The sequence below is a fragment of the Mobula hypostoma genome, chromosome 2 (genome assembly GCF_963921235.1).
Source record: "Mobula hypostoma chromosome 2, sMobHyp1.1, whole genome shotgun sequence".
NCBI lineage: Eukaryota > Metazoa > Chordata > Chondrichthyes > Myliobatiformes > Myliobatidae > Mobula > Mobula hypostoma.
The window spans coordinates 87671412-87692307 of NC_086098.1; the positions used below are offsets into that span (position 1 = coordinate 87671412).

General features: G+C 39.6%; 1 protein-coding gene across 13 annotated transcripts in view; it reads right to left on the reverse strand.

Annotated features, from left to right (window-relative positions):
- Window positions 1-20896, reverse strand: part of dst (dystonin) — a 637976-nt gene that overhangs the window by 51448 nt on the left and 565632 nt on the right. For all 13 annotated transcript variants that reach the window (XM_063040140.1, XM_063040054.1, XM_063040111.1 and 10 more), the window contains 9 exons: window positions 20361-20558; window positions 17590-17718; window positions 8850-9011; window positions 5882-6037; window positions 5579-5785; window positions 4040-4159; window positions 3077-3246; window positions 2230-2389; window positions 1340-1534 (listed from right to left, as the gene is read on the reverse strand). In XM_063040140.1, the coding sequence (XP_062896210.1) occupies window positions 1340-1534; window positions 2230-2389; window positions 3077-3246; window positions 4040-4159; window positions 5579-5785; window positions 5882-6037; window positions 8850-9011; window positions 17590-17718; window positions 20361-20558 (1497 nt within the window). The remainder of the gene's footprint in view (window positions 1-1339; window positions 1535-2229; window positions 2390-3076; window positions 3247-4039; window positions 4160-5578; window positions 5786-5881; window positions 6038-8849; window positions 9012-17589; window positions 17719-20360; window positions 20559-20896) is intronic.

Here is a 20896-nt window from a genome sequence, read left to right on the forward strand (position 1 = left end):
GCTAACCAGACGGAATATAAGATGTTGCTCCTCCAACCCAAGTGTGGCCTTATCGCAGCAGTAGAGGAGGCCACAATCAGGATGGAGGAACAACACCTTATATGGCATGTGAGTCCACGGCCTCTTCTACTGCCAGCTTCTTACTCTGACTTTTCCCCTTTCCTTTCAGTCCTGATGAAGGGTCTCAGCCCAAAACATCAACTGTTTACTCTTTTCCATAGATGCTGTCTGGCCTGCTTCATTTTGTGCGTGTTGCTTTGGATTTCCAGCATCTGCAGACTCTCGTGTTCGTGAACCTATTCATCTGTGCTCAGGAGGAAACCAGAGTATCCAGAGGAAATGTTCCCACAACATATGGACTCACTTTCAGGTGACTCTTCATCTCATGTTCTCGATTTTTTTTAATTATTTAATTATCATAATTACTTCTTTATTTTTGTAATTGCACAGTTTGTTGTCTTTTGTACACTGGTTGAACACTCAAGTTGGTTCATTGATTCTATTATGGTTATTATTCTATCATGGATTTATTGCATATGCCTGCAAGAAAATGAATCTCAAGCTTGTATATGGTGACATATATGTACTTTGATAATATATTTACTTTGAACCCCACATGGTCATGGTGAAATATCTATAAAACTATGGAATATCAATGGCCTTAAGAGGAATAATTTTTTAAAAAATCAACTAACTTTTGCAAACTCCACTTTATTGTACCAGAATAAGGTTGTACGCTCAGTGGCCACTTTAATAGGTACTTTCTAAACCTCTTCAACCTAATAAAGTGGCCACTGAGTGTATGCTCATGGTCCTCTGTTGCTGTAGCCCATCCACTTCAAGGTTCAAGTGTTGTGCATTCAGAGATGCTCTTCTGTATACTGCTGTTGTAACACGTGGTTATTTCAGGTACTCTCACCTTGCTGTCGGCTTGAACCAGTCTGACCATTCTCCAAGGTGTTAATGAGAGCTGTTAATGAGGTATTAATCTGTGAACTGATGCTCATTCTGTGCTTGTTTTCGCACCATTCTCTGTAAACTCTAGAGACTGTTGTGCATGAAAACCCCAGGAGAATAGCAGTTTCTAAGATACTCAAACCACCCTGTCTGGCACCAACAATCATTCCATAGTCGGTCATTAGATCACATTTCTTCCCCATTCTATTGTTTAATCTGAACAACAACTGAACCTCTTAACCATGTCTGCATGCTTTTATGCATTGAGTTACTGCCACATGATTGACTGATTAGATATTTGCATTAGTATTCAGGTATACAATGGTGCACCTCATGGGGGTGGGGGGCACTGAGTGTACTTTGGTGCTGAAGTCCCCTTTACCTTGTTGAGGGCTTGCTCCAGCCTAGCTTGTTTGGAGACAGAAAGAGCACACACTGTCTCCCAGCGGGTACTAAGTTCCTGCATCTGCACTTTGACCCAGGATGAATCATCACGGCTGGCCTCGACCAGTTCACGGGCCGAGCGCTTGAGAGCCTGGACACCGCTCGTCCGTTTACCCAGCTCCTTCTGGAAGACCTGCATAAGAAGAACATGCCTGTCACAAATCCAGAACAGCACCACAACTTGGAACACAGGTACCGAACAGGCAGAAGATCTTAAATAAATTCCGTTGTATGTAGGGCTATGCTTTGTAAATTGCTTAGTTAGTTGAAAATTACAGGAAAGGGAAAATTCCACCCCATAATCCTGACAGATGCAGGTGGGAGAACTATTACTCTTGCTCAAAACTGAATCAGTTGCAGCACTAAATTCTAATCAATCGTGATTCACACTTTCTGTCCTTTAGTGCTCGTCTTTTTTTGAGCTAGGATACCCAGAACGTTGTTACCAATTTATTTAGTATGAATGCGGGATTAAATGCCCTCTTAAGGGATATCATCTTCTAAAATATCATATAATACATATGCCTTGGATAATTTAACACTGGGCAAATCCAAGAGATTTCTTAAAAAAATGTTTTTGACCAGGAGATGAATTATAGTTTTGGCAACACTAATTTCTACAAGGCAACGACCAGATAAACTTGTTGAATAAAGACCAGTTCAGTCACTGAAAACTAGACCCAGTCTCTGTGCTTTATTAGAATCAGACAATAGACAGGGTATTAATTTAGCTGACGGATGCAGTGAGGTTTGGGGTTTGGAAAGTGGGAGCAGAGATGAAGAGGATCCCATCCATTGGCCACCTTTGCTTCACGTAGATGACGTTACCTTGTGAGCATCAATCAGGTTCATGACAAGATCAACATCTCCATGCACTGGCTGATCTTCCGCCAGCATGGGCTCGATCTTGTAAAGCCAATCAATCAGAGCTTGTAAGGCATCTGTAAACTGGCCCGAAAAGAGAAGAGCTTCTTCCAATTTGTTCTGTCTGAAATGGAAACAGAGAATTTATACTTAACCTCAGCCAACTAGAGCCACAGTTAAACATTCTTCAATAAGGAGGATAAAATTGAATGAGTGCAGGATTAGTGCACACGAGCATTTAATGGTTGGTGCATACTCAGTAGGCCAAAGGGCCTATTTCATGCTGGATCACTCCAGTGAGCCCAGCTCCCAACAATGTCCAACCTATTAGAGAACACAAAATATCCTCCCAAAAACACATGGTCCTGCAGAAACTGAGAAGTACTCAAAACCTCATTCTGAATTTTGAATCAGTTGACTATCAAGAATAATTTTGAAATCCTTCAATGCCAAATCACCATCTTATAATCATTTAATAGTGTCAACTGTCAAGCAATCAGGTTCTCCTTATTATTTTCAATGCAACACCATACCAATAGAAACTATATGATCAACTGATGATTGCAACTCTGGTGGGAAAATAGTACTTCTGATAGGCAGATGGATGATAGAAAACTGGAGGGTTATGTAAAAGGGAAAGGCTAGATTGATCTTAAGAGTAGACTAAAAAGTTGGCCCATCACCATGGGCTGAAGACGTGTACTGGTGCTGAAATGTTCTATGATTTGCTCTTGTTTTAGACCCAACTTAGTGTTGAAATTCAGATTGAAACCTACTATGATATGAATGTTTTTTGAGTTAACTTCTTTACCTTTCCACTGACTTCCCGCAAACTGTGTCCCACTTGTCCCTCAGTTCACTCAGCATGTCATCCAGCTTTTGGTGATCATCGGCTAAAGTTGTCTTCTCTTTCAGGGAGCGGCCCGTCCTTACTGTTGTGTCATATACAGAATGCTTTGCTCCAAGTGCTTTCTGGAATTCCTGCATTTATAAACAGATGAGGGGCAGAAAGATCTTAAGAATCAGAATCAGGATTATTTTCACTGACATATGCTGTGAAATCTGTTTTTTTTTTTCTGGGCACAGTGCAGTGCAAAACATTAAAAAAAATTACTATCTGATGGCAGAGGAGAAGATGCTGTTCCTAAACATTGAATGTGCATCTTGTTAGCAGCGTAAACATTTCAAAGCAAGCTGTTAACTTCAGCTGTTCTTTGACATTGTGTATGGGCTAAGGCCAATCATCATTTTCTCTGTGGAATTGGTTCATCAAAGTTGTCTAATAAGTAAGAAATATATCAAAATACTCAGAGAAAATAAAAAACATACCATTAATACTTTTTGTTGGATTAGACTGACAGATTTTGCATGCATTTTCCTTTCTACACTTCAAAATAGTTAATTGGCTGTTGGCAACATCTTTACTATGTAAAAGACACTTAACAAATAATTTTTTTTCCCATTTTTCTTGTGAATTTGTGAAAGAAAGCCAGACAATAAATAGGAAAGTAAAAGAATTGTGACTATGTATCACCTTACACAACATCACGACATTCCCAATTGTTCAGCAATTATGTAATATTTTGGAGTCGTTACAGTTGTGATGAATGAAACATGTCAAATAACCTGCATACAAAAATCCACTACAGTAGTCATGACCAAGTCACTGGTCAAATAAAATCATTTTCTGAATGACTGAACCATTCCATCCACCTGAAATGAAAGGTGTCTCCTCTGGTGTGACATCTGGGTGCATGATACATGTTTACATCACCTTGTGGTTTGCAAGTTGCATTTTCACTTTGTCCGGATCATTTGCAATTTCAAGGTCAGAGTCCAGGTTCTTTTCTGACTCTTCCAGCCACTCCATCAATTTCTTCCAAGCCTCTTGGAACTTTTGTGAAACAATAAAACAAAAGATCATAAACACTCAGTAGTTTAATAACCAGAAACTTGCCTCCTATTTTACTCATAAGGTTTCTGCACTTCGCAGAAAAGTTGTTCTACATTAAAGGACAAGCAATCAACAGGAAAATTAGCATAATCTCAATCTAATTAAAAGTTTGATCTGGGTATTTTTGTTGAAAACAATTAAGTTTGATAGACATTATATGATTTACTTAGACTGGATGAGCTCTTGCAGCCAGTAACAATGACATTCTTTTGAGCAGTGTAATCATGTAACTGCTTTGGATTAAAGTCTAGACTCATGCTGAGAACTGCAAGTGCATGCACAGAGTGTAGTGTGCCAGAGCATCTCACAACACTTCCATTCATGTGCACAGAATTTATAATTATTCTCCACAATGCTGCCGCAAGTGTAAACTCACACAGTGATAACAACTGAACATCTGTGGCCTCGGTGAACTACAAAGTCAACTGTCTATCTTCCTAGCCAATAGGACTGAGAAATAAACACAAGAAATGAAGAAAGTGTACAACAGAATCAATTCAGCTGAACTTGGCTCAGACTTGCTTCAGCAAATCATATTCCAAACAAATCAAAAATAAATTTAAACTGCAAAACAACGTTTGTGGGGTTTCAGGAGAGGAGACATCGACAGCTTCATAAGAGAAAACAAATTATTTGGGTCACTTTTCAAATCGCTGTTGTCTCTCCATGCAGAATAATCTTTCTCAATGTCATGTTGAAAGGTCACACATGAACAAGCTCATTCTTAAAGGTCACGCATACAGGTGTCAACCTGGAAGACCAGATTAGGCGGCTGTTGTTGCGAGTTGCTTGATTATTCATCCTATGATTTGGTCTCTTTCCTCACGTGTGTATGGGGGGGGGGAGAGAGAATGGGCCTTTACTTGACATTTTTCACCAAAGCACCCACTGGAGAAGCAACCATTGACTTAAAAATGTCAGCACAGTAGTGTAGCAGTTAGCATAAAGCCTTGCAGTGCCAGAGATCAGTTTTTAATTCCTGCCACCTTCTTCCTATGACCATGTGGATCTCCTCCGGGTGCTCCAGTTTCCATAGTAAGATTGGGGCACGCTATGTTGGCAACATTTGCAGGCTGCCCCCAGCATATCCTTGGACAGTGTTGGTTATTGACACAAATGACAAATTTCACTGTATGTTTCGATGTACGTATGACAAATAAAGCTAATAATCTCTTCTAATCTAATATTATAAGAGCATTATCACATTATTTTAAACCCAAAACTTACTGCACAAATCGTTAGAAATTTCAAGTTTTACTACTACCCATTTGGTAAGAACCGAAGTACAAACTTGGCCTCTGAGTGTAATTACCCCAGATATATGCTGCTTCGTTATTTTCTACAGACATGCCCTCATACCTGTTTAGCACGCTTCCTTGCCTCATCGAGCCCTCTTCCTCGATCGATGGAACGTTGCACAACCTTTTCCCATCGAGCTTGAACACTGATCAACAAGTTTTTAATGAGCACCACATCCTGCTTCTGACTGAAGTACTTCAGGTGAGTTCCAGTCTTATCCAATTCAATTATTTTCTCACGGTGCGAGTTGACTTCGTTGGCAAAAACCTGAAAACGTAGCAGCAAAACCAAACAATGTGAGAAGCACGCTACGGCTCAGATTATATTTTATGATTTCCAAGTGCCTGCTCGGAGTCTAAGTACCTTGTGTTCATCAATCTGGAATAAAATGGTATCCAGAATGAGACTGGGCGATGCAGCTAACATCAGACTTTGTTCTGCTTGAGTCAGCCAGTTGATGAACTCTTGAAGGGAGTTATGGAACTCAGTGGCTAGGTTGAGGGCCTCGTCCAGTTTAACCTGCAGAAGAGACGGTGATCAATAACAAAGATAGTTTGCTCCCTCTTTCTGTCTGTATCGGAAGAGGTCTCTCGTCATTTTGCCTCAGCACTTCTTTTCCTATTTGCGTAGTCTGGCCTGCAAGGCGTCTCCCTCACACTCAACATTTACAATACATCAGAGACACCAAGAGCAACACCCTCAAAATATTAGAGGAACTCAGTGGGTCAGTAAGTCTTGACTTAAAACATTGACTGTTCATTTCCCTTCATGCATGCTGTCCGACCCGCTAAGTTCCTCCAGCATGTTGCTCAAAATTTACAACATCTGAAAAGTTTGTTGTGTCACAGACACAAAGAAGTTAAAAATGCTTACAGCTGCTCCCATTAACAATGTTGGACAAAGACTGTCAGAGATATTCCTTTTGTTCTAATCTTCCCCCTTCCTCAAACTTGTTTTTTTGCTTTCCCAGTTCCACGAAGGGTCCTGGAACTTAAAAATTGACTGATGCTCCTTCAACTCTTGACCTGTTGAGAGTTTTCTCTCTGCTTTTATTATGATCGATTACTTCACCCTCTACATATCTAGCACACTTAATTGATTTTCTCATTATTCCTTCCCTAAATTATAACAGGGACTACTCTTCAAGCATTTTCACTGAAGCAAATAAGGACAATAAATACAAGCATGTGTGTGCCTTCTTTGCGTTATCTTTAAAATGGTGGTGGATAGAACACTTTGCAGCATCAACATCCACGGCTCTCTGTGAAACACAGAACTGTGCCATGCTCTGATTGACATGAACCTCTACCTTTTACATCAATGTGAGACTTTTCCATCCCAGACATTCTCTCTTCTCCCCTCTCCCATCAGGCATAAGGTACAAAAGCCTGAAAGCAGACTCCACCAGGCTCAAGGACACATTCTATCCCACTGTTATCGCACACTTGAACGGACCTTTTGTGTGATGAGCTGGACTTTCGGCTTCACTATCTACTCTGTTATGTTCTTGCACTTTATTGTTTACCTGTTTTACTTTTTCAATAGCGTTTACACCTCATCATGTGTTGCTGTTGTTTTACTTTATTCTAGCCTAATTCACTGTGTAATAACTTGATCTGTCTGAGGATATTCTAAGGGTCTGTTGTGGCCAGTGCTATCATGTTTGCTGTTATGAGCTGGGGCAGCAGGCTGAGGGTAGCAGACACCAACAGAATCAACAAACTCATTCGTAAGGCCAGTGATGTTGTGGGGATGGAACTGGACTCTCTGACGGTGGTGTCTGAAAAGAGGATGCTGTCCAAGTTGCATGCCATCTTGGACAATGTCTCCCATCCACTACATAATGTACTGGGTGGGCACAGGAGTACATTCAGCCAGAGACTCATTCCACCGAGATGCAGCACTGAGCATCATAGGAAGTCATTCCTGCCTGTGGCTATCAAACTTTACAACTCCTCCCTTGGAGGGTCAGACACCCTGAGCCGATAGGCTGGTCCTGGACTCATTTCATAATTTACTGGCATAATTTACATATTACTATTTAACTATTTATGGTTCTATTACTATTTATTATTTATGGTGCAACTGTAACAAAAACCAATTTCCCCGGGATCAATAGACTATGACTAACAGTATGCAAGACAAGCTTTTCACTGTATCTAGGTACATATAACAATTATAAACCAGGGGAGGGAACGTCGACAGATGAGATGCCTGCATCGGGCATTTTCATGCCTTACAAGGCGCAGATTGGAAGTCTGTGTGGGGCGCCACAGACACTCGAGCAATGTGTGGTTAAGTGCCTTGCTCAAGGACACAAACACGCTGCCACAGCTGAGGCTCGAACTAGTGACCTTCAAATCACTAGACGAACGCCTTAACCACTTGGCCACGTGCCTAAAACGATTATAAACTAATTCCAATGCTAATTCCCTACACCTCTCTGCCAGTGGTTCCACATTCATGTCGAGTGTTAATAGTTATCAAAAATCAGTCATCTATTTTTGACCCTAGTACTATTATTTGGTGTCTTAAATTATCAGAGGTAGTGTCACATTTAGTTGCTAACACTCATCTGAAGCAGCTTACAGACTGGGACTGAACTTGCAATGGGCAACACAGTAGTGTCATGGTGGGCACAACGCACCAGCTGTCGGATCGGGGTCCAATTACTGCCACTGACCGTAAGGAGCTCGGATGTTCTCCCTGTGAGTGTGTGGGCTTCCTCCAGACACTCCGATTGCTTCCCGCAATCCAAAAGTTAGGGTTAGTAAGCAGTTGGCATTCTACATTGGTGCCTGAAGCAAGATGACACTTGCAGGCTGGCCCCAGCAATTCTTGGACCATGTTGGTCATTGACACAAGTGATGCGTTGCACTGCATGTTTCGATGTACATGTGACAAACAAAGCTAACCTTTAATCTTTAAAAGATAATCAGGAAAATGTGCACTAATAAACTGCTTTGATACATTATGCTGAGGCATTTAAAGTGTCTCTTCCCCTCAATATTACATAAGAACATAAGAAATAGGAGCAGGAGTAGGCCATCTGGCCCATCGAGCCTGCCCCGCCATTCAATAAGATCATGGCTGATCTGTCTGTAAACTCAGCTCCATCTACCTGCCTTTTCCCCATAACCCTTAATTCCCCTATTCCCCTGCTATGTAAAAATCTATCTAACTGTTTCTTAAATATATTTAGTGAAGAAGCCTCAACTGCTTCCCTAGGCAGAGAATTCCACAGATTCACCACTCTCTGGGAAAAACAGTTTCTCCTCATCTCCGTCTTAGAAAACATATAACACGTATTAGAAAACAGATAATCTGGCACCTTTCGCTCTGTTAGTTTTGTTTCAACAGAGTCCCATCTTTCCTTCAGGTTGCTGATGCCTTCCTCCAAATTGCTGTCACCAGCTTCTTCACAGCTCCGTTGCCCCTTAGTTATCAGGTTCTTGAAGATCTCCTCTTTGGCTTTAAATACTGCATAAAGCTCCTGTAGGGAAACAAATCAAAATCTGAGTTAACTTGCAAGGGTTTCCAACCACTCACACATCCTCATCTATCAGTTGTGGGCCATGAGTGGGGGGGGGTGGAATGTTGCATGCCCCTGTTTACAGAGACTTATTCTGACTCCAGAGTTCAGTATTGGACAAGGTACAGAACAAATTCATCAGAATTATATCATTTAAAAGATTACCCACAAAATAGGCCACACAACTGGCTTTTAGTCATCTGAGTTTAAAAGGGTGAAGAGTGAATAGTCTTCACCCTTTGTAGAAGCTAATTATGAGATTACATTTCGTATTTTTTTTTAATGCCACAGTTATGATTGGGACATTAAAAGTGATACAAAGATGCAAAAGGGTAGACAATGGAAGCTGTTCAATTCTGGTGGGAGTCTCCACAGTAGAGATTATAACCTTAAAATTAGCGGTTGCACTTCATCAGGAAGCACTTTGTTGCATAAATGGTTTGGAAATACAGAATTCCACCAAGTAAACAGGAGCTGCTCAGATAAGGTTAATTTATTTTGTGGGAGTTTCATAGGATATGGCTCAAAGGTGGGTAAGAGGAGACTTCCGGTAGCGCTCATGGAGTGAAGTCGCGTTCTTGACTCGCTCCATTACCTCTGAGTTTTTTTTCTCTATGGTCAGCTATACTTTAATTAACCATTAAGGCATCAACTCTTACAATACTTTGAATTAAACTGAATTCTCCGACAACTGGATGGAACTTAGATCTGCTATGTCTAAGAACGAGAAAGACGGCAAGGATGGTAAACCTCCGGTTAAACCGAAAGCTATGGATCTCCCTCCGACTGAATCACCGGTGACTTTGAAAGCGATATCGGAGTTAATTCAGAGGGAAATTTCAACCTCTGTTAGGGAGATGATTCGTACGGAAATTGCAGGCCCTGTTAAAGACCTGATTCATACGGAAATCTCAACTAATTTCCAGAAAATTGCCGGTTTAATTGATAAGATGCAAACATGTATTGCGGAACATCAGTCGGCTATATCTGATCTTCAAAAATTCGCGCAACAAAGTGAGCTTAAGATGGGGAAAATCGAAGAAACAATTAATGTAATGAAGAAGAAACTTGACTTTTCGACTTTTAAAAACTCTGACTTGGAATCTAGAATGCGACGGCAGAATTTACGAATGATTGGCGTGAGGGAAGCCGCTGAAGGTAACAACCCCATGAAATATTTCTCCCAACTTTTAAAAGATGCATTCCCTACTGTATTTCCTGACCAACCACCGCTACTGGATCGTGTTCACAGAATCCCATCATACTCGTCTAGGTCAGATAGACCTAGGCATGTTATCTTACGTTTTCATTACTTTCAAGACAAGGAGAGACTGTTTCGATTTGCTCGATCTAAAGGTTTCATTGATTTTTCGGATCTTAAGTTCCGATTCGTGGAAGATTTCAGTAAACCAATCTGGGACCAACGGGTCCGTTACAGATCCGTGATGTCAGAATTCTATAAGAGGGATTTAAGACCAGTGCTGCTGTACCCTGCACGTCTAAGGATTCGCATGTCAGATGGAGCCCTTCGTTTTTTTGATTCTCCATCGGATGCCCAGAGTTATCTGGATCAACTTTCATCTCCAACATCTTAATTGCTTTCTTTTTAATTTTCTCCGTCGATCGGAGGCTGTGAATTGGTTGGTTTTAACTTTTCTGTGCCCTATTTGGGCAGAAAAGTTTACTTTCGATTTCTTAATATGGCTACTAAACTTTCTTTTTAACTGCGTCATTTCTTTCTTTTCCCAGGGGATTCTGGGTGGTTACTTCCCTTTTGTCATCTTACGTATTTCCTGTGCGGCCTTAAATTTTGTAGTTTTTGTTTAAATTTTATTCTGTTTTGCTTTTTATAATCACTTTATGTTAATAATCCTATTTTTTTTGTTGCTGTGTCTATTCATGAGTTTGAGGTTTATTGTGGTTTTTTTTTAATATATATTTTCCGGCTTTTGTTCTGTTCTGTGTGTATTTTAATTGAGCTAACTTTTTTTTACTTTTTTTTTACTGTTTTACAATTAGCTGATCCTTTTCATATTTATACCTTTTTTTTAGGGAGCGTATACCGGAAGTCATGGGGGTAGTTTTAGCGCTTGCTTCTTTCTGGCGGGTCTGCTTTAGATTTTGCCTTGGGGTCTTGGGCTGGGGGGTGGCGGGAGGGGCTTCACGTTTTAGTTTGTTTTTCTTTGGGCTATATACATTATTGAAGTACTGGTTGCGTCCTTTTCCCCGGTATCTTTTGTATGTTCTGTTCCCTCTCCGGGTTTGTGGGTCGCGCCTATTGTCAATCCTCCCTGTTGTGGGTTGACTTTAGGATTTATGGAGTCTATTATTAATTTTGTCTCCTGGAATACTAATGGTCTTAATCATCCTATTAAAAGAAAAAAAGTTTTTAAAGTGTTCCGGAGACTTAAAGCACAAATTTTATTTTTACAAGAGACCCATGTACGGAGGGGGGACAGACTACGTTTTTTCAAATTCTGGAAGGGTCAACAATTTCATTCGAACTCCAATGCTAAGATTCGAGGCGTCTCTATTTTTATAGATTCCTCAGTTACTTTTATACAACAGGATATTATCTCTGATCCGAATGGTAGATTTTTATTGGTTAGTGGTTTACTATTTAATAAAAAAGTAGTTTTGGTTAATGTTTATGCTCCTAATATGGATTGTCCGGAATTTTATAAATCATTGTTTGATCAGTTTCCGAATTTGAACGAGTTTTCATTGATTTGGGGCGGAGATCTTAATACCTGTTTATCTCCAGCTTTGGACCGTTCAGCTCCTTTACGGACTTTACCTAATAAATCTGCAAATTTGATTAATTTTTTCCTTACTGATTCTGGGTCGACGGATATTTGGCGTTTTCTGCATCCTCAGGAAAAAGATTTTTCCTTTTTTTCACATGTTCATCATTCCTATTCAAGAATTGATTATTTTTTTATTGATTCTCGTCTCATTCCTTCAGTGATTAAATGTGATTATGATTCTATAACCATTTCGGATCATGCTCCACTTAAGCTTTCTATTAAAATTATGGCCAATATACCAAACAATAGACAATGGCGTTTTAATTCGCTGTTGCTTCAGGACTCGGACTTTGTTAATTTTATGAATGAACAGATTGAGCTTTTTTTTATAATTAACCATACAGAAGATATTTCGGTTAACACTCTTTGGGACACTTTTAAAGCCTATATTCGGGGTCAGATTATTTCGTATTCCGTTGCTTTGAGGAAGAAACAGAAGCAGGAGGAGATGGCAATTGTGGACAAGATTAAAGAAATTGATAAGAAATATGTTATGGCTCCTTCTGAGGAGCTATACAAACAAAGAACTGAACTTCAAATGGAACACAGTTTACTACTCTCGTCCTCGATTGTAAACCAATTAAAGAAAACAAGAAGTGATTTTTATGTTCACAGTGATAAAATTGGCAAGCTGCTGGCTAATCAATTGAAATCTAATTATGTTAAATCTCAAATCAATCAGATTTATAACCAAAATGATCGATTGATATTGGATCATGTGGGGATTAATCAAACCTTTTGTGATTTTTATTCTTCTTTATATCAATCAGAGTCTCCTCGAGATTCTAAATATATGAATGATTTTCTAGATAAGTTAGACTTTCCTCAGATTTCACAGGATATGTCTTCTTTATTAGATACTTCCATTACAATGGATGAGATTAAGAATGTTATTTTTTCTATGAATCTGGGGAAAGCTCCTGGCCCTGATGGGTTTACCGTTGAATTTTATAAATGTTTTGCTTCCTTATTGATTCCCTGGCTCTATAAGGTTTTTGAGGCTTCTTTGAAACTTGGTAAACTTCCGGAATCTTTTAATAGAGCATCAATTTCTTTAATACTAAAGAAGGATAAAGACCCTGCTCAATGTGCATCTTATAGACCAATATCTTTATTAAATGTTGATTCTAAAGTCTTTTCTAAGTTATTAGCAAATAGACTAGAAAAAGTACTTCCTTCTATTATTTCGGAAGACCAAACGGGTTTTATTAAAGGTCGTTACTCTTTTTATAATATTCGTACATTGTTAAATATCGTTTATACTCCCTCACAAAATGTTCCTGAGTGTGTTATTTCTTTAGATGCCGAGAAAGCTTTTGATAGAGTAGAATGGCCTTATTTATTTAAGGTGCTTGAAATGTTTAATTTTAGCCTGAAATTTATATCCTGGATTAAACTGTTATATCACTCCCCTGTAGCCTCGGTTCGTACTAACTCTTTAAACTCACCTTTTTTTCCTCTCTTTCGTGGTACTCGACAAGGCTGTCCTCTTAGTCCCCTATTATTTGATATTGCATTAGAACCTCTTGCAATTGCTATTCGAGAATCTTCAAATATTACTGGGATAACTCGGGGATTAAAGTCCCATAAATTATCACTCTATGCTGATGATTTACTTTTATATATTTCTAATCCTGAGAGATCTATTCCTGCTGTTTTAGAGTTATTAGCACAATTTGGTCTTTTCTCAGGTTATAAATTAAATCTTAGTAAGAGTGAACTTTTTCCGATTAATAAACATCTTCCCTTATATTATAAATTTCCATTTAAATTGATTAATAATTACCTTTCATATCTTGGGATTAAAATTACTTGTAAACATAAAGATTTATTTAAGACTAACTTTTTACCATTAATAGACCATATTACTCAACTTTCATCTAAATGGTTTCCTTTATATTTAACTTTGATTGGTCGTATTAATGCAGTTAAGATGTTTTTTTTGCCAAAATTTTTATATGTGTTTCAGGCATTACCAATTTTCGTTCCTAAATCTTTTTTTGATAAAGTCGACTCTAAAATTTCTTCATTTATTTGGCAGAATAAGAATCCGAGACTGGGTAAAATACATTTACAGAAAGCTAAGAGAGATGGAGGTTTAGCATTACCTAACTTTAGATTTTATTATTGGGCTATTAATATTCGACATATGAAATTTTGGTTACTTGACCGGGATATACTATCTATTCCTAAATGGGTAGCATTGGAATTACAATCTGTTCAGGGTTATACACTTGGTTCTATTTTAGGTTCATCTCTTCCTTTTGATTCGAAACGCCTTAAGCAGGTCTCTAACCTGATCGTTAAATATGCTTTGCGTATTTGGTTTCAATTCAGAAAATTTTTTGATCTTAATCAATTCGGGTTAGCGATTCCTATTTTAGGTAACATATTTTTTCCTCCCTCTTTTATGGATCGCGCTTTTCAAACTTGGAAGACTAAGGGTATTTTACAGTTTTTGGATTTATTTTTAGATGGTTCCCTTATGTCTTTTGAACAATTATCTAATAAATATAACCTATCAAGAATACATTTTTTTAGATATTTACAAGTTAGAAATTTTCTAAGTACTATACTTCCTTCCTTTCCAATGCTTCCTCCTATATATATTTTAGATTCGATAATTAACCTTAATCCATGTCAGAAAGGTGCATCGGCTATGATTTATAATATTATTATGAAACTCAGGAAAGCTCCATTTGATAAGATTAGGGTAGATTGGGAACAGGAATTGGGGCTTACCATTTCTGTGGATGATTGGGGGCAGATTTTACAATTAGTTAATACTTCCTCTATTTGTGCTAAACATTCCCTAATTCAATTTAAAGTGGTGCATAGAGCACATATGTCCAAAGATAAGTTAGCGCGTTTTTACTCGCATATTAATCCTTTCTGTGATAGATGTTCGGGGCAGATAGCCTCTTTAACTCATATGTTTTGGTCTTGCCCTACTTTGGAAACTTTTTGGAGAGATATTTTCAATATTATTTCTAAGGTATTAAATATAGATATCTCTCCTCACCCTATTACTGCTATCTTTGGACTACCTAAAATTTCTAGTAATCTTTCCCCTTCAGCCCGTAGAATGATTGCATTTCTTACTTTAATGGCGAAAAGATGTATTTTACAACATTGGAAAGAGCTTAATGCTCCAACTACCTTTTTTTGGTTTTCTCAGACGATTTTATGTTTGAATCTGGAGAAAATTAGAAGTAACCTTCATGATTCTTCATTTAAATTTGAACAGATTTGGGGACCTTTTATTCGATATTTTCATTTAATGTAATATTTACCCTTCTTGTTTTTTTTTTCACTGTTTTAATGGAGGTCGGGATTGAGGACGTGATTTTAAGTTTAACTCTGTTTGGTTTCAAGTTAGCCCATTGCTTTGCTTTGCTTTTAGTTAGTTGCACGGTGGGTTTTTTTTTTGGGGTTTTTTTTTTCTTTTTTTCTATTGATATATATAAAATCTAGTATACTATTATGTTATTTTGGTTTCTTATGCTTAAATTACATTGTTTGTAGTATTTTCTTTTTGGTATTGTTATCTTTTGGAATTTTATTATACTTTAACATTGTATTAATGTTTATATGGCTTACCTTTTTTGTATACTTACTCAATAAAAAGATTTAAAAAGAAAGAAAGGGTAAGAGGATTTCGGTCTTAGATCAACCACAGACTAACAGATAGACAGAAAGGTGCATGGGGCTGCTATTCAATGCAGGAACTGCTATGAAGTTCCAAAACTAAAGGAAAATTGGCCCAGCTGTGTTTGGTAACCCAGCTCTCAATAATAAATTTGTATCAATAAAAAAGGTATTAGCATGGTAAATAAAGTATTAAAATAAGAAATAATAATAAACAATAAAGTGAATGAGATCATGCTGGTACAGCTCCAAGTTGTGTCTCTCACCCAATTATACACAGAAGCATGATGCTGGTCACAGTTCAGGCTCTAGCAAGTGGCAAGTCAAACAATCAAAGTTTCTATCTCAGTGGACAATGTTAACACCCACTGGCATTGGCCAGGACAGAAACAGGTTTTAACCATCTCACTCAGGTTAATGGTCTGATACTGCCTGAGGGACACCGGAAAAGCTAGTCTCCTTTTAGAGGCCACCCGATTTCTTCTGCCCTCCGGCTTCTCTCAATCCAACAACAGCACCACTGATAGGAGGAGCTTCTTTGTCCACAGCGTGGCGAATCCGAGGAATTCATTACCACAAATGGCTGTGGAGGTCAAATCATTGGGCATATTAAAAGCAGGGGTTGATTAATAAGAGCACCAAAGATTACCGGGAAGGTAGGGGAATGGGGTTGACAGGGAAAATAAATCTGCCACGATTAAATGGCAGAGCAGATTCGATGGGCTGAATAACCTAATTCTGCTCCTATGTCTTATGGTCTTATAACACGGGCCTTATTCTATGATGCACTGGACAGTAGGTCCGGAGGGCAGCAATATATGGCAGTTTGCCTGAGATGAAGTTAGACGAAACAGGAAAAATGCAAGTGTAAATATTTCATCTTTTTTTCACTGAATGAAGTTGAAGCTGACATTGCAGATGGTCATCTTCAGAAACAGTGGCTTCCATTGTTTTGCACTTGGAGTTCCTTTTCGTGAGTAACATTGGTTGAGATCCCCAAAAGCATCGAGTAAGTACAATTTATCTAAACTGACACCTAGGATGTAGGGGTTGACGTAGGTTGGGTTTAAAGTCATTGGGGCTTACTAGAATGAGAGGTGGTCTTTTAGAAACGAAAGATTCTGAGGGTCCCATTCTGATTGCCTCTGGCCTCCTTTACTGCCATGAGGAGGCCACCCTCAGTTTGGAGGAGCAACACCTCATATTCCATCTGTGTATCTGCAACATGAACATCGATCTCCTTAACTTCCAGTCATTTCTCCCCCTCCCCTTCTCATTGCTCATTCTAGCTCATCTCTTACCTGTTCTCTTCTCACTTGCCTATCAACTCCCTCTAGTGGTCCCCTCCCTTTCCCTTCTGCCACAGTTCATTCACCTCTTCTATCAGATTCCATCTTATTCAGTCACCTATCAGCTCCCAGCTTCTCACTTCACTCCTCCCTCTTTCCTCACCCACCCACCTTCCCCCTCACCTGGTTTCACCTGCCAGCTTGTACTCCTTCCCCTCCCTCCACCTTCTTATTCTGGCTTCTTCCCCCTTCCTTTCCAGACCTGATGAAGGGTCTCAGCCTGAACCATCGACTGTTTATTCCTCTCCGTAGATGCTGCCTGACCAGCTGAGTTCCTCCAGCATTTTGTGTGTGTTGCTTTGGATATCTGGAGAATGCTTGCCCTGGGTGAATGTAGTTAGAAAAAATAAGGGTCTGCCTATTTAAGACAGAGTCAAAAAAGGAATGTGTTTTCTTGAAGGATAGTGAATCTTTGGAATTCTATACTCCCCCGTAGCCATGGAGAGGAAGTCATTGAATAGATTGAAGGTAGAGGATGACAGACATTGCAATAAAAAGAGAGTCAGGGACTCAGAGGGAGCATGGGAAAATGGTTGTCACTGGATTAGCCACCATGCCATTGGATGGTGGAACAAGGTCAAGGAGCAAGCTGGTCTACTCTTGCTCCCACGTCCTCTGCTAACCAAAGTAACATTTTCATCAGATGGAACTTGTCATAAAGCAATCGCTACTTTTCTCCATCTCATTACGTTGACACAGAACATTCTCCAGCTGTGCTCCTTTTGCAATACGCACCAGATGAGCGTTGAGCTGTTCTCTGGCTGTTTCTGGCAGACCTCCGAGGGGTTTTGATGCCAACAGCTGCCGTTCGGTCTCCATCAGCCATCGCTGCATCTCGTCAATCTCACTCTGGAAACCCTGAGCCTATGTTGCACAAAAAAAATCATCAATTTCTGAAACAAGAACAACCCCCTCCCATTTCTTCCCTTGCCCTGGCATCGTCCTCTCCCCAACCAATTTAAAGCTCCCATACCTGTTCTCATTACTACTGTCGGGAAGGAGATACAGGAGCCTGAAGACCCATACAACCTTTTAGGAACAGCTTCTTGCTGTCCACCATCTGTTTTCTGATTGGTCCATCTACACCACCTCCGTGTTCCTCTTTGGCACTACTTAATTTCTTTTATTGTAACTGTAATTTAATATCTTGCATTGCGCTGCTGCCACAAACAACAAATTTCGTGACATACGTCAGTGATGAAAAACCTGACTCAGCATTAGCATGCTTTCTCATGTCATCTAGCCCTCTTCTCAGATCAACAAAACCAGATGAGATCACAGTTTAACAAAAGCAACTCCCACCAAAATTACGTTCCTTGGAGCAAGTGCACTGAGGCAGTGTCAGAGGAGTTTGCTTCAAGCTATCACATTAAAATCTGGAATCTGAGATCAGGCCATTTGGGGAGGTGTTTCCCACAGGAGTTTAGAAACTTTGCCAGCATTGATCCATTGGAAAGGGAATCTTTTCATGGTGGTTCAGCAGTTTTGGGCTCTGTATCTAAGAAAGGATTTGCCAGTATTGGAGGGGATCCAGAAGAGAATGATCCTGGAAATGAAAGGGTTAAGTCATCGGATATATTTAAAGCGGAGGCTGATAGGTTCTTGATTAGGAAGGGCATCAAAGGTCACGGGGAGAAGGAAAGACAATGGAGTTCAGAGGGAAAATCATCCACAATTAAACAGCACAGCATGCTTGATGGGCTGAATAGCCTAATTCTACCCCAATGTCTTGTGAAAATGAATGGGGTCTGGAAGGAAACAGCAGCAGATCGTGACACCTCCCTGCATCCTGCTCCCTTGCTCAAGAGTTCATGGGTGCTATGAAAATACAGAGTGGTACAGAAAGTCACTTTGCTGTCCACTGCCAAGTTACAAAGGGCATCTTGTTTAATTATACCTGCAGGATATTTAAAGGAATAAAATGAAAAGAAAAACTATTTCTAAATATCAATAATCAATATGGAGAAGGGCGATAGAGATGGAAGCCCCCATTACATATATGAGGGGTGATTGATAAGTTCGTGGCCTAAAATAGGAGTCAATTTTAAAACCTAACGCATTTATTTTTCAACATGGTCCCCTCCTACATGTACACACTTAGTCCAGCGGTCGTGGAGCATATGGATCCCTTCTTTGTAGAAGTGGTACACAGCAGGGGTGATTGACAAGTTCGTAGCCTAAGGTAGAAGGAGATGAGTTATTAACTTCAAACTTCCTGCATTATCACTCAAAGAGTTGAACTGCACGTGCATGTAACAAGAGTGTCTTGGACCTCTAGGTGGTCCACAGCAGGGGTGATTGATAGGTTTGTGGCCTTAGGTAGAAGGAGATGAGTTATACAGCTCTTGTTACATGCACGTGCAGTTCAACTCTGACTTCTACAAAGAAGGGATCCGTATGCTCCACGACTGCTGGTCTAAGTGTGTAAATGTAGGAAAAATAAATGTGCTAGGTTTTCTAAAATTGACTCCTTCTACCTTAGGCCACAAACTTATTAATCACCCCTCATAGGTGTGCATCTGAATATTGTGAACGACAGGGCTGGAAGATGGGATTAGGGTGGGTGATCATAAACACAAGAGATTCTGCAGATGCTGGAAATCCAGAGCAACACACACAAAATGCTAGAGAAAATCTGCAGGTGAGGCAGCATGTATGGAGAGGAATAAATCCTGATGAGGGGTCTCAGCCCAAAATGTCGACTGTTTATCCCCCTCCATAGATGCTGCCTGACCTGCTGAGTTTCTCCAGAATTATTTTGTGTGTTGCTTAGGGTGGGTGGATTCTTTTTTGAAGAGCACAGACTCAATAGGCTGAATGCTTCGATTGGTTTGTAAATTTTCAATGGATTAAATATTATAGTCCACGTTTTGCATTGTTTGTAGTATTTTCTTTTTGGTATTGTTATCTTTTGGAATTTTATTATACTTTAACATTGTATTAATGTTTATATGGCTTACCTTTTTTGTATACTTACTCAATAAAAAGATTTAAAAAGAAAAAAGAAAGATAATTTAACATTTTTAGGTGCATTTCTTCAGCACTTTCCTCACAGTTTCAGAATAAAGGGATATCACTATAAAACTGACATCAGTTTTTAAAAGGTGGTGAATCTGTTGTCACAGAGGGCCATGAAGGCCCAGAGAAGGCCTGTACTGGAGTTGATGGCCTATCCGTGTGTGTGAGAGGGTGAGTGGATGGGTGGGAAAGGGGCTTGTTTTGCTGTTGTTGTTGATACTGCTTGTGTTGTTCTGCTGAACATTGTGGGCCTGCCATGTTTGCACCGCAATGTGTTGGGACACTAGCGGGTTGGTCCCAACACATCCTTAGGTGTATCAGTTGTTAATGCAAACGACAGATTTCACTGCATGTTGCGATATACATGTGATAAATAAATCTGAATCTGAAGGTCCTAGTTAAAGTGGCTGCATAAAACAGCAATGACAGTGCATTGAGAGACACCTTGGGCACGAGCAAGCCATGACTAATCACCCATACTGCCATACCTGGATGAGTGAATGATGCAACTGTTGTTGCCGCTGGGCAGTTTGTTCCAGAACATTCTTCCAGCGCTGGTTAAGACTTTCCAGTTTGCTCTGTAGACTGCTGGCTTCCTCCACATCACTTGATTCCAGCAGAGCGTTCCCGGCTTTGTTCACCGTCTCCACTGTGGACTTGTGAGCCAGAACATCATTCTGCAGAACCTAAACACACAAAACATGTTTTTCAAAGATCTTAGTTCTCAGCTCCAAAGCAGAGCAGCAGCAGCAGTGATACAATAATTGCCAGAGGGAAGGAGTAAAGCCAGCCAAGGCTGCCTTGATTGCTATCACGTAAAATTCTGTTGGACGTATCTGTGGATAATTAAACTCCAAGGGATTTGGCTCAGAGCTGTCACCAATGAATGGTAAGGCACATACTAAGTGTTCATTTGAGAGGGCCTTGTTATAACCATGGAAAGGCAAGCCCAAAAGAAAAGAAAGTGGTGAAAAAGAGGACAACAGCCAGAAATTAATTAAAAAGCAAAAAGGGGTTAGCTTTA